The following is a 15000-nucleotide window of genomic DNA, read 5'->3' on the forward strand; positions in this document are numbered from 1 at the left end:
TGGTGAGGATCAAGGAGGACGACCTGAGATGAATGGAGGAGCTAAACAGCGGCGAGCATACGGGTTCGAGATCTACTTTGCAGTGTAGAGAGCACTCGATCGCGTAGGGGAGGAGGATCGGGCGGCCGCTGGTGGTCAGTGCTCGAATTGCTGCCGATCCTTATCCGTCGCTTCACCTAATTTTGTTCGTATGAATCCTCGTTATGGTGCCCGAGACCACGAGAAAAGCGCAGGACGAGGAAGAGAGTCGACTCTACGGTCGGCGAAGGGGGCGGAGGTGGCAGTGCGGTCGACCAATCGGCGGCGGCAAGTTTGATCGAGAATGCCATAGAGCTCTACTTCTTGGCTAGTGTCTATTTTGGAAGAACTCACGATTGACAGTGACACAGGGTACGCTTGGATAGTTACAGGACTTAGACGTCCACTTTTGAACATGCCGAATTGTATATTTACACGGGTCATTTATCATTAAATGAAATATTACACAATAGATCTTCGATCCAAATTTATGCACACGTACAATAAAGTATCTTCGGAGCATTACGTTTCTCTGATTGCGTGATTGGTTCAAAATAATAAAGAGAAAATATCGTCTCAATTGAAATCAAATTGCATATCTTCCGTGTAACCAAGTTCGTTAAGATGAGTAGTTACTTGCTTGGCCATGCCCGGAGTACCACATGTTAGAATCTGCAAAATTATAGAGAATCATAAAATAAAAGAAAAAGTACATAAATGGAACCGCACTTTATCTTGAAAAACTAAGCATTTAAGAAATACATTTCCCGTCTTCAGGAATAAATAAATAAATAAAAAAAGAGAAGAAGAAAAGTTTCATTAAGGAAAAAAGATTTCAACAAAATGAATTTCGGAAATACGCGAATGAAGAGACTAACCTGTATGTCAAAAGCTGGTGGTGGGCAGTGGGCTCGAATTATATCCTTGGTCACATACCCGACTCCACCACTCCACTTTTCAGGAGGCTGCAAAAATAATGCATGAAGTAGTATAGCCATAATAAAAAAAACGGAAAAGACTAATTAACGCCAAAACTAATTTCCATGGCAGAAAATGGGTGTAAGCAATGCTTAATAATTAATCGATATAAGCCTCTGTTTTTTTTAAAAATGATTGCTCACATCACTTACAAAAGTGATTGAATAAATAATATTTTTATTGCCCACGAAAATATTTGGATACAAATTGTAGTCGATAATGAAAAATATTTTCCATTAGCTAATTATTTTAAGTGATGTAAACAATCGTTTTTAGAAAAAAATTTCCCAAATCATTGAGGTGCATAGTATGTGTAGATATATAGTAGACATATTAAAGTGAAGATTTAGAAGCAATCTGAATTTTCTCACTAACCTCACTGACAACATAATACACTGTGAATCGGTTGGGAAATTGCTCAGCGAAGCCATCTAAATCCTCCTGCGAATAATTATGAAGTCATTAAAATGTAAATTCTTTATTGCTTAGCAATTTTTCAGTAAACAGGAAGAAAATCAGGTCAACTTAATGCAAAATATCAACTTCATGGGAAAACATCAATTTAATATTTTAGGGTGATATAAATGCAACGCGTAAAATAGACCTTTTAAACGATATGATATTTCTAATTTGGTTCGAATTTCTTTTTTCAGTCGAAGGTTCGGTTCAAGTAATGTCCTTTAAACCTAGTCACTACTAGAAATTCACTTTCTGAGACAAATGCTAACATTTTGTAGGGACGGTTTTGAGAAATCGCTAGTAATAGTTAGTGAGCATCACCTAAGCCCATCACTCATTTAAGAACGGATTTAATGTTTTCCAGGATTCTCTAGTAGAGTACACCAAATTACAAAAGAGGGGGCATGCATGAATGTGAATGACAAATTTGATTTAAAGTTTAAAGAGGGAAACATTTAGAAGAAATATATACGTACCTTCAAAAGTATGTCATTGGCAGTGCGATTGCCATAAATAAGGTGCACTTTCGTTTTGTCTTTTGGATTTTTTAGTATGGCACGAATAATCTACATCAAAATATAAAAGAGAAGAAGAAGAAAATCTCAATTAAACCCCCGTGAAAGGAGCATTTTAACTTGATGATGCAAATATTTTCTTTAGGAATTGATAAGAATGTTGAAGCATTGCCTGAAATATAGGAGAAATGCCTGAGCCTCCAGTAATCATCCCGAACGCCCGAACTTGGCCGGGTTTATACCTGTATGTTCCCTTGAGATGAGATGAGCAAAAAATCTTCACTAGAAAATTTCATTTTAAATCTAATAAAGATATATTGTTCTGATCTTGCCTATAATTTTTTCTCATCAAAAAGATGTGATTTCCATATCCACATTAGATGATAGTGACACTATTGCGTGATTTACAAGATCTATCGTCAAGGGTGACCGTTTTGAATGGTCATGCAAGAAAATTTCTTTTGAGATCCTTGCATAAATGAAAAGATCAATTCGTTGTAATAACAGAGATAACATAAGACTCTAGCTATATCTAGAGTTCGTATGTAGAGTATGGCTTAGATGACATATTTTTCGTAACAATTTTGGTTTAGAGACTAACCAATGGGAATTAGTCGAGTGTTTAAAAGCCCTGAACATCGATTGATATAAAAAGAAACATTCATTTGAGAATTTAAATTTAGGTCCTTCATATCAAGAATGGAGGTAATCATTGGGCCTATGTTAGACCAAGCTGAGCTTTAATTTAGGCCTAACTTGATGTCCAAGCTCGTCCGTCACAATCGGCACACGCTGGGCTTCACGACAAAATAGTATTTCACGAGCTCAAGCTTCAAATCAAATTAAAACTAGCTAGCTAGTAGCATATACACACCATCTGTAATTTAACTCTACTTTAAGGAGCTATTGAACTCATTAGTACCTTGGGTCCTTTAACAGGGAGGTAATCACCTTCACGTAGTTCCATGAAATTGCGAGACATTGCTCCTCCTGGGTACATCTAAAGCGTTTACCAAAATCAACACATCATAAGTTGGTCCAATCACAATTATTGCAGTAATAGTAGTTTAAATAGTTTAATTAAGGATTTTTAAATAAAAATGCATACCTTCACGACCAGTTCAAAGTATCCCAAATCAAAGTCCCCAGTTATGAGAGCGTAAGGCCTGACCACATCTTCACCGTCACTGTCTTTTCCTCTGTTTGACATAGATTAGTGAAATAGTTAATCCGCTCCATATAATAATAATAATAATAATAATAATAATAATAATAATAATAATAATAATAATAATAATAATAATTTGTGTATGCACAATTGTTATTATTTTTTGACAATTTTGAATGATGTTATACTTGCAGAGTACGTGCTGTCCCACAGGAAGACCCAAGACCGAAGTGGGCGTAGGAAGAGCAAATTTGAATCTTGCAGTGTCGGGGCTAATCTGGGTCTTCTTGATGAGTCTGAATTCCTTGAACTCCGTGGGGTCTAAGCAGCCTTAGTGAACCATACAAAAATTCGGAAGCTTGTGTTATTATCCGTAATTAATTTCTGGCTAAAATAAAATCGACACTAGAAGATGGTCAAATAGGTTAATTCCATGAGATTAACAATGACGACTGAGAGATACTAATAGTACCACACTTGTTCTATCCTATTAATCAATCGTCCCTTCCTTTTTTCTCATTGAATTATTGAGATATATTTAAGGGTGCCGGGAGGGGAAAAAGACCATCAAGTCTGGACGCGGACCCATCTCGACATATAAAGTTGGGCTAGTAAAGAAATAATTAACAATGATAGATAGAGTTGTCAAGATGGCTGGTGTCTATAACAATTTCAAATAGTTTGTCGTATTCCTCTGGACAAGTTAGCATTTCCCCTTTGTAAAAATTTGATTTGTTCCTCTCTATTTTGCTATTGGAGTATTTATTGCATGTTCTGGTCAACATAATAGAAACAGAGACCTTCAGGTTTATCCGGTCTGTGTTTACATAAATTCATAATGTCGTAATAAAGAAACGAGGGACAATAACTTGGCTGAAAATTGAAGAAACACTTGACCAATCATTTGGATTCGAGGCAACTTAGAAGACAAGCACACCAAACTTTGTTAGACTGTGTGGTGGCAATTGGGGTTTTTCATCTAGGGCTTACTTTATGAAAATTTATGGAGATTGAGTCATGCTCTTGTTGTGTTAAGATTTGATGAATTAAGTTTAGCCAACTTTGATATTGTGTGGATTAAATTGTGTGATTTCTCAATCAATCTTTGAGTAATATAGTATTTTCATGTGGTAATTTCATTTGCTGTGAACGTTAAGATTTGTAATGGTATCAATCATTGAGAATGATTTTCAAACAGGTGAAGCACCAATACAACTTATCATCCTTAGTAACTAGCTATTTTTTTTAATGTTGAGATCTAAAAGTAACAATATTCACATCACAGTCTATGTCCATTATGAGTGTGAAAATAACTTACATATTCATCTCTGGTTAAGAAAAGAGCCTATACATAAGAGTAGTCGATGAAAGAAAGGGTTTATGAGAAATCTTAAGTGATAGCGTTCATAATCTCAATGATAAGCTGTGTCCATTTCTAAGTTTTTCATACTCTCCCAGGTCCTAATTTGTCTATTTTCCTACATTTTCTATGGTCCTTTTATTATCCTGCCCTCGAAATTTTATGAAGACATACATAGCCTCATAGAGACACCTTTATTAATTCGTGATTCGGAGGTGGATGAATCTTGAAACTTGACAATTGTTTAAACTTAACGATGGCCTTTTGAGTTGATATTTGTAGTCGATGTGTTTTTTTTTTCAGTGTCAAATTCAAATGTTACGGGAGAAGAAGAAGTTACATGGGGGAGTCAAGGTCAACCAGAATCTAGAATAATTATATTTTGGCTCAAGAATAATTCTTTGGTCACATAATCAATTAATCTTGGACAGCCTTTAAAGGAATGGAATCAGTTAAAAATGATTACTTTCTAGAAATCATTAATTTAATTAAGTGTGGATGAATGAGAATGACGTAATTGATAAAATAGAAAAGAATGCCTTATTACCTCAATGACAAAAGATAATTACCCGCCAGCTAAAAAACAAAAATAAAAGGCGTGTGTTCAATTTTATTAACATGAATAGGTCCTTGCATAGCCAACCCACGTTAAGGGTGTAACTCATTCATCCTTTACCCCATATATTTTTTGCTATATATATGTATGTATGTATGTATGTATATTTTTGGCTATGTCATTCACTATACTTTATTTGTTTTTTTGTTTTGTTTTGTTTGGATAATTATGATAGTAGGCCCCACTCGCTCAGCAATAAATAAATAAATAAAATAGGTCGGCCCTATTTAGGGCAGTCATCGATTTCATTTTTGCCAATTATCATATATATGTTAGGTATTATTATGATTTGTTACTTGCCAAATAATCAATCATTCTTTTTTAATTAATAGAAAATTAAGGCCCAAAACCGTGTTCCTAAAAGGCGAAATTATACGAGGAAATTGGAAAACCTCCTAAATGTTTTGTTTTGTATGAGGTTAGGTGCAATCCTTGTATGAATAGGAAGGATTCCATCGACCTTTTCTAAATCGGCACGAGAGCAATAGAAAATGATAGAAATTCTCTGAGCAGGGAAACCATTCCTCTCATTATAAACCAAGACAGTGTTCGAATTGTTGCCAATCCTTATACGTTGCTTCGCCTAATTTTGTTCGAATAAATCCTCGTTACGGTGCTGGAGGAAAACGATGCCACAAAAAGGCGCGGGACGAGGAAGAGAGTGGACTAGGAGGAGGACGAAAGTGATTGTGGACGGGGACGACGAGCAGCTGATCAGCCTGGACAAGACTGATCGAGAAAGTTACTGAGGCTCCACTAACTTCTGCTGGTGTCTACTTTGGAAGGGCTCAACGATTGACGCGATGCCGGAATGGAGAGCAAAGGACTTGAGTTTGAATGTGATTAGCTCTCAGCCATCCCCGAAAATGAGAGGGAGGAATTAGAAGGGACCGTAGCTAGTCGACCCGGATTAGGCCGGCCTTCCCAATTAAATTTTTCGAAGAATTATTCACTAGTGCCTTGCCTTGTGGTTAAGTAACTAATTAATAGAAAAGTTTAAATTTTCAACACAGTACTTCATTCACTCGCAATATATGCAATTTATATTTTAAAAATCAAAACCTTTCTTTTACTTAGCGTGTTTGACGAATGTTTCGACATACTCATTAATTAAGAGCGATGCTATGGCTTGTGCAGTGTGGACAAATGTTCCACCAAATGTCCAACCTTGCTTTTATGTAATTCAACCTTTTTTAGAACTCTTGATATACACTTTGAAACAATAGGTATTGACCTCACTCGATGATGACCCATTAACTTTCTTTTATCATGTTTTCAAGACTAAGGGTGTATTTGATAATCATTTCGTTCCCAAGAATAATTTCTGCTAAAAAATATTTTTATTATTTTATTTCCTCGACAAGTTTCTAAGTATTTGAAAGCATTTAGTAATTATCCAAAATTTCTAGTTTGAATAGAAATGTGTTTGGTAGGATCTTTAAAATTTCTAGACCAAACCATTTTCTTTTGATTTTAAATAATAATAATAATAATTATTATTACTATTTATATTTTTTCCTTTTTTCTTCTTCTCCTACCTCTAGTTGTCAGTTGAATGAGGGCTAGTGACCTCACCAGAGCATCGACAGGAGCCACGGCGAGGCTCGGGCCGTGCCGACATGCCTCGCTTAGATTTGGTGAGGCCAAGTCTCCCCTGGCCAAGACAAGGCCGACCTGGCGTTGGCTCGGCGAGACCGAGCTTGTCCAACCACTGACGAGGCTTGGCCTTGCTAGCCGAGGCGAGACTCAGCCTCGCTAGTGGCCAAACAAGCCTTTGACGAGCTTGTCGACTTTGCCCGGTTGGTCATTTTGGCAGTGGTGGCGTCGTTGGTGAGCGGCGGCGATGGCCAAACAAGCCTCAAGTATCTACAACATTATAAATAACCATAAAAAAACATTAAATGGACCAAATCATAATTTAGTTTGAAAAACTAAGGATTTCTCAACTAAATGCAGAGATAATTCTTACTAATTTTCACTCCTAATACACCAAAAATAATAAATTGCCATATTTAGAAAATAGCGTCATTAGGGAGAAGAGGCTTTCAACAAAATAAAATGCTTAAGTATGTGAATATTGAGAGATAAAGCTGTACATCGGAAGCTGGTGGTGGGCAGTGGGCTCGGATCATCTCCTTTGTTGCACACCCGCTCCACCATTCCATTTTGAGGAGGCTGAAAGTTGTGCAGAAACACTTCAGATAAATGAAAATGGCAAAGGATAAATTAACAGCCAAATCATTTTCCGTGGCAACAAGTCACTAAGCGGCAGCGAGCATCCGGGTTCGAGCTTGTCGTTGCAGTGTGGGGAGCACTCATCGGGAAGGAGGATCGGGCGGCTGCCGCTGGTGCTCTGTCAGTGCTCGAATTGCTGCCGATCCGTATCGTCGCTTCACCTAATTTTGTTCGTATGAATCCTCGTTATGGTGCCCGAGACCACGAGAAAAGCGCAGGATGAGGAAGAGAGTCGATTCTACGGTCGGCGAAGGGGGCGGAGGTGGCAGTGCGGTCGACCAATCGGCCACGGCGAGTTTGATCGAGAATGTCATAGAGCTCTACTTCTTGGCTAGTGTCTATTTTGGAAGAACTCACGATTGACAGTGACACAGGGTTCGCTTGGATAGTTACAGGACTCAGAGGTCCACTTTTGAATATGCCGAAGTTATATATTTACACGGGTCATTTATCATTAAATGAAATATTACACAATAGATCTTCGATCAAATTTATGCACACGTACAATAAAGTATCTTCAGAGCATTATGTTTCTTTGATTGCGTGATTGGTTCAAAATAATAAATAGAAAATATCGTCTCGGTTGAAATCAAATTGCATATCTTCCGTGTAACCAAGTTCGTTAAGATGAGTAGTTACTACCTTGGCCATGGCCGGAGGACCACATGTTAGAATCTGTAAAATTATAGAGAATCATAAAATAAAATAAAAGTACATAAATGGAACCGTACTTTATCTTGAAAAACTAAGCATTTAAGAAATACATTTCCCGTCTTCAGGAAAAAAAATAAAAAAAAAGGGAGAATAAGAGAAGCTTCATTAAAGAAAAAGATTTCAACAAAATGAATTTCGGAAATACGCGAATGAAGAGACTAACCTGTATATCAAAAGCTGGTGGTGGGCAGTGGGCTCGGATTATATCCTTGGTCACATACCCGACTCCACCACTCCACTTTCAGAAGGCTGCAAAAATAATGCATGAAGTAGTATAGCCATAATAAAAAAACGGAAAAGACTAATTAACGCCAAAACTAATTTCCATGGCAGAAAATGGGTGTAAGCAATGCTTAATAATTAATTTCATGAAAAATTAAATGATTTGAAAAATATTTTTTAAAAATGATTGCTCACATCACTTACAAAAGTGATTGAATAAATAATATTTTTATTGCCTACGAAAATATTTAGATACAAATTGTAGTCGATAATGAAAAATATTTTCCATTAGCTAATTATTTTAAGTGATGTAAACAATCGTTTTTAGAAAAATCTTTCCCAAATCATTGAGGTGCATAGTATAGATATATAGTAGACATATTAAAGTGAAGATTTAGAAGCAATCTGAATTTTCTCACTAACCTCACTGACAACATAATACACTGTGAAACGGTTGGGAAATTGCTCAGCGAAGCCATCTAAATCTTCCTGCAAATAATTTATGAAGTCATTAAAATGTAAATTCTTTATTGCTTAGCAAGTTTTCGGTAAACAGGAAGAAAACCAGGTCAACTTAATGCAAATTATCAACTTCATGGGAAATCATGAATTTAATATTTTAAGTGATATAAATGCGTGTAAAATAGACCTTTTAAATCATATGTTATTTTTAATTTGGTTAAAATATCTTTTTCAGTCGAAGGTTTGGTTCAATTAATGTCTTTTAAACCTAGTCACTACTAGAAATTCACTTTCTGAGACAAATGCTAACATTTTGTAGGGACGGTTTGAGAAATCGCTAGTAATAGTTAGTGAGCAGTGTCACCTAAGCCCATCACTCATTTAAGAACGGATTTAATGTTTTCTAGGATTCTCTAGTAGAGTACACCAAATTACAAAAGAGGGAGCATGCATGAATGTGAATGACAAATTTGATTTAAAGTTTAAAGAGGGAAACATTTAGAAGAACTATATACGTACCTTCAAAAGTATGTCATTGGCAGTGCGATTGCCATAAATAAGGTGCACTTTCGTTTTGTCTTTTGGATTTTTCAGTATGGCACGAATAATCTGCATCAAAATATAAAAAGAAGAAGAAGAAAATCTCAATTAAACCCCTGAAAAGAGCATTTTAACTTGATGATGCAAATATTTTCTTTAGGAATTGATAAGAATGTTGAAGCATTGCCTGAAATATAGGAAATGCCTGAGCCTCCAGCAATCATCCCGAACGCCCAAACTTGACCGGGTTTATACCTGTATGTTCCCTTGAGATGAGATGAGCAAAAAATCTTCATTTTAAATTAATAAAGATAAGTTCATTTTAAATCAAAAGTTGTGATTTCCATATTCACATTAGATGATAGTGACACTATTGCGTGATTTACAAGATCTATCCTCAAGGATGATCATTTTGAATGGTAATGCAAGAAAATTCTTTTGAGATCCCTTGCATAAATGAAAAGATCAATTCATTGTAATAACAAAGATAACATAAGACTCTAATTATATCTAGAGTTCGTATGTATAGTATGGCTTAGATGACATATTCTTCGTAACAATTTTGGTTTAGATACTAACCAATGGGAATTAGTCGAGTGTTTAAAAGCCCTGAACATCGATTGATATAAAAGAAACATTCATTTGAGAATTTAAATTTAGGTCCTTCATATCAAGAATGGAGGTAATCATTGGACCTATGTTAGACCAAGCTGAGCTTTAATATAGGCCTAACTTGATGTCCAAGCTCGTCCGTCACAATCGGCACACGTTGGGCTTCACGACAAAATAGTATTTCACGAGCTCAAGCTTCAAATCAAATTAAAACTAGCTAGCTAGTAGCATATACACACCATCTGTAATTTAACTCTACTTTAAGGAGCTATAGAACTCATTAGTACCTTGGGTCCTTTAACAGGGAGGTAATCACCTTCACGTAGTTCCATGAAATTGCGAGACATTGCTTCCTCCTGGGTACATCTAAAGCGTTTACCAAAATCAACACATCATAAGTTGGTCCAATCACAATTATTGCAGTAATAGTAGTTTAAATAGTTTAATTAAGGATTTTTAAATAAAAATGCATACCTTCACGACCAGTTCAAAGTATCCCAAATCAAAGTCCCCAGTTATGGAGCGTAAGGCCTGACCACATCTTCACCGTCACTGTCTTTTCCTCTGTTTGACATAGATTAGTGAAATAGTTAATCCGCTCCATATAATAATAATAATAATAATAATAATAATAATAATAATAATAATAATAATAATAATAATAATAATAATAATAATTTGTGTATGCACAATTGTTATTATTTTTGACAATTTTGAATGATATTATACTTGCAGAGTACGTGTTGTCCCACAGGAAGACCCAAGACCGAAGTGGGCGTAGGAAGAGCAAATTTGAATCTTGCAGTGTCGGGGCTAATCTGGGTCTTCTTGATGAGTCTGAATTCCTTGAACTCCGTGGGGTCTAAGCAGCCTTAGTGAACCATACAAAAATTCGGAAGCTTGTGTTATTATCCGTAATTAATTTCTGGCTAAAATAAAATCGACACTAGAAGATGGTCAAATAGGTTAATTCCATGAGATTAACAATGACGACTGAGAGATACTAATAGTACCACACTTGTTCTATCCTATTAATCAATCGTCCCTTCCTTTTTTCTCATTGAATTATTGAGATATATTTAAGGGTGCCGGGAGGGAAAAAGACCATCAAGTCTCGCGGACCCATCTCGACATATAAAGTTGGGCAAGAAATAATTAACAATGATAGATAGAGTTTGATCGTAAAATATGTCGTATTCCTCTGGACAAGTTAGCATTTCCCCCTTTGTAAAAATTTGATTTGTTCCTCTCTATTTTGCTATTGGAGTATTTATTGCATGTTCTGGTCAACATAATAGAAACAGAGACCTTCAGGTTTATCCGGTCTGTGTTTACTCGCTTCCATCCAATAAACGATGTCTTGTCTAGTAAATTGGTATAAAATACAGTAAGGTGCAACTAAACCTTCCGATTTTTACGCTTTTGCCTGAATTCTCCAGAAATGAATATATACTAATCAAATGACTTAAACATAAAATGAGAATCAACCTTGTCAAGATGGCTGGTGTCTATAACAATTTCAGGCTAATTTTAGTTTGAAGGATTACGTTGGCAAATTCTCAAAAAAGTTTATGACTAGATTATCAAATCGAAAGGCTTAATACAAAATTGGCTATTGTATAGTAGATTTAGGATTTTCTGGGCATTTTTTCTAACTTTCCTAAGGTGTAATGAGAAAACGACCCTCCAAAATTTAGAATTTTGCACAAACCTTTGGATCTTCTTCTCTTGTAAGTGTAGACCGCAGAAAGGAAAATTGCGCCCAGAGCCGTGGCAACACCAATGGGATACGGGTGATCTCGTATGAATTGGGGAATGCCCTCTGTGAATCCAAAGAAGGACATGTCGAGAGATTGTTTTCAACTTTCTTTCTGCCAAATAAAGATGGGTTAAAATGAATATTGGTTACCACAACCATATTTATGAATGATGGTGCTTGTTTTTTTGTTCTTTTCTTGTGATTATGGCCTAATTTCTTTGCTTTCGACCCGGGTTTCGGCATCAATCAACAGCAAGAGGCATCAACAGGAAGGGATCGATTGCAATTTTCACAAAGAGAGATTATGTTGGGGACAATCTACTATTCATAAATTCATAATGTCGTAATAAAGAAACGAGGGACAATAACTTGGCTGAAAATTGAAGAAACGCTTGACCAATCATTTTTGGACAATTCATAGTGGGTGGAGGCACGCTATGTCTTCTTGGGTCCATTATTTGTGTAAAATTTTATATATGGGAGAGAACAAAACATGTCCATATGTTAGACTGACACTATTTAAAGAAATAATGTCTTCTTATTTTGTTAGAACAGTTGTGTGGTGGCAATTGGGGTTTTTCATCTAGGGCTTACTTTATGAAAAATTATGGAGATTAGGGCAAAAAGTCTTTGAATGCTCTTGTTGTGTCACATGAACACGTTTGTGTCTTGATGAATTAAGTTTAACCAACTTTGATATTGTGTGGATTAAATTATTGTGATTTCTCATTAGCTAACTGAGCAATCTTTCCATTGGTAATATAGTATTTTCATGTGATAATTTCATTTGTTGTGACATCCGTTAAGATTTGTAATGTCGTATCAATCATTGAGAATGATTTTCAAACAAAGAGGTGAGAAGCACCAATACAACTTATCATCCTTAGTAACTAGCTATTTTTTTTAATGTTGAGATCTAAAAGTAACAATATTCACATCACAGTCTATGTCCATTATGAGTGTGAAAATAACTTACATATTCATCTCTAGTTAAGAAAAGAGCCTATACATAAGAGTAGTCGATGAAAGAAAGGGTTTATGAGAAATCTTAAGTGATAGCGTTCATAATCTCAATGATAAGTTGTGTCCATTTCTAAGTTTTTCATACTCTCCCACGTCCTAATTTGTCTATTTTCCTACATTTGCTATGGTCCTTTTATTATCCTGCCCTCGAAATTTTATGAAGACATACATAACCTCATAGAGACACCTTTATTAATTCGTGATTCGGAGGTGGATGAATCTTGAAACTTGACAATTGTTTAAACTTAACGATGGCCTTTTGAGTCGATATTTGTAGTCGATGTGTTTTTTTTTTTTCAGTGTCAAATTCAAATGTTACGGGAGAAGAAGAAGTTACATGGGGGAGTCAAGGTCAACCAGAATCTAGAATAATTATATTTTGGCCCAAGAATAATTCTTTGGTCACATAATCAATTAATCTTGGACAGCCTTTAAAGGAATGGAATCAGTTAAAAATGATTACTTTCTAGAAATCATTAATTTAATTAAGTGTGGATGAATGAGAATGACGTAATTGATAAAATAGAAAAGAATGCCTTATTACCTCAATGACAAAAGATAATTACCCGCCAGCTAAAAAACAAAAATAAAAGGCGTGTGTTCAATTTTATTAACATGAATAGGTCCTTGCATAGCCAACCCACGTTAAGGGTGTAACTCATTCATCCTTTACCCCATATATTTTTGCTATATATATGTATGTATGTATGTATGTATATATTTTGGCTATGTCATTCACTATACTTTATTTGTTTTTTTTTTTGTTTTGTTTGGATAATTATGATAGTAGGCCCCACTCGCTCAGCAATAAATAAATAAATAAAATAGGTCAGCCCTATTTAGGGCAGTCATCGATTTCATTTTTGCCAATTATCATATATATGTTTGGTATTATTAGGATTTGTTACTTGCCAAATAATCAATCATTCTTTTTTAATTAATAGAAAATTAGGGCCCAAAACCGTGTTCCTAAAAGGAAAAATTATACGAGGAAATTGGAAAACCTCCTAAATGTTTTGTTTTGTATGAGGTTAGGTGCAATCCTTGTATGAATAGGAAGGATTCCTTGGACCTTTTCTAAATCGGCACGAGAGCAATAGAAAATGATAGAGATTCTCGAGCAGGGAAACCATTCCTCTCATTATAAATCCCAAACAGTGTTCGAATTGTTGTCAATCCTTATACGTTGCTTCCCCTAATTTTGTTTGAACTAATCCTCGTTACGGTGCTGGAGGAAAACGATGCCACAAAAAGGCGCGGGACGAGGAAGAGAGTGGACTAGGAGGAGGACGAAAGTGATTGTGGACGGGGACGACGAGCAGCTGATCAGCCTGGACAAGACTGATCCAGAAAGCTACTGAGGCTCCACTAACTTCTGCTGGTGTCTACTTTGGAAGGGCTCAACGATTGATTGACGCGATGCCGGAATGGAGAGCAAAGGACTTGAGTTTGAATGTGATTAGCTCTCAGCCTTCCTCGAAAATGAGTGGGAGGAATTAGAAGGGACCGTAGCTAGTCGACCCGGATTAGGCCGGCCTTTCCAATTAATTTTTTCGAAGAATCATTCACTAGTGCCTTGCCTTGTGGTTAAGTAACTAATTAATAGAAAAGTTTAAATTTTCAACACAGTACTTCATTCACTCGCAACATATGCAATTTATATTTTAAAAATCAAAACCTTTCTTTTACTTAGCGTGTTTGACGAATGTTTCGACATACTCATTAATTAAGAGCGATGCTATGGCTTGTGCAGTGTGGACAAATGTTCCCACCAAATGTCCAACCTTGCTTTTATGTAATTCAACCTTTTTTTAGAACTCTTGATATACACTTTGAAACAATAGGTATTGACCTCACTCGATGATGACCCATTAACTTTCTTTTATCATGTTTTTCAAGACTAAGGGTGTATTTGATAATCATTTCGTTCCCAAGAATAATTTCTGCTAAAAAAATATTTTTATTATTTTATTTCCTCGACAAGTTTCTAAATATTTGAAAGCATTTAGTAATTATCCAAAATTTCTAGTTTCGGAATAGAAATGTGTTTGGTAGGATCTTTAAAATTTCTAGACCAAACCATTTTCTTTTGATTTTTTAAATAATAATAATAATTATTATTATTACTATTTATATTTTTTCCTTTCTTCTTCTTCTCCTACCTCTAGTTGTCAGTTGAATGAGAGCTAGTGACCTCACCAGAGCATCGACAAGAGCCACGGCGAGGCTTGGGCCATGCCGACATGCCTCGCTTAGATTTGGTGAGGCCAAGTCTCCCCCGGCCAAGACAAGGCCGACCTGGCATTGGCTCGGCGAGAC

General features: G+C 35.8%; 1 protein-coding gene and 1 pseudogene across 1 annotated transcript; both read right to left on the bottom strand.

The window, feature by feature from the left end:
- Nucleotides 1–466: 466 nt before the first annotated feature.
- Nucleotides 467–3727, bottom strand: LOC104455784 (NADH--cytochrome b5 reductase 1). Its single transcript, XM_039317913.1, has 9 exons — nucleotides 3724–3727; nucleotides 3327–3468; nucleotides 3079–3169; nucleotides 2893–2970; nucleotides 2143–2223; nucleotides 1932–2021; nucleotides 1372–1437; nucleotides 897–983; nucleotides 467–690 (listed from the first exon to the last, which is right to left on the bottom strand). The coding sequence occupies exons 1-9, from the start codon at nucleotides 3725–3727 to the stop codon at nucleotides 595–597; spliced, it is 735 nt and encodes a 244-aa protein (XP_039173847.1). The 3' UTR covers nucleotides 467–594.
- A 4124-nt stretch (nucleotides 3728–7851) lies between these two features.
- Nucleotides 7852–11773, bottom strand: LOC120295272 (annotated as a pseudogene).
- Nucleotides 11774–15000: the final 3227 nt, after the last annotated feature.

This window comes from Eucalyptus grandis, chromosome 7 (genome assembly GCF_016545825.1).
Source record: "Eucalyptus grandis isolate ANBG69807.140 chromosome 7, ASM1654582v1, whole genome shotgun sequence".
NCBI lineage: Eukaryota > Viridiplantae > Streptophyta > Magnoliopsida > Myrtales > Myrtaceae > Eucalyptus > Eucalyptus grandis.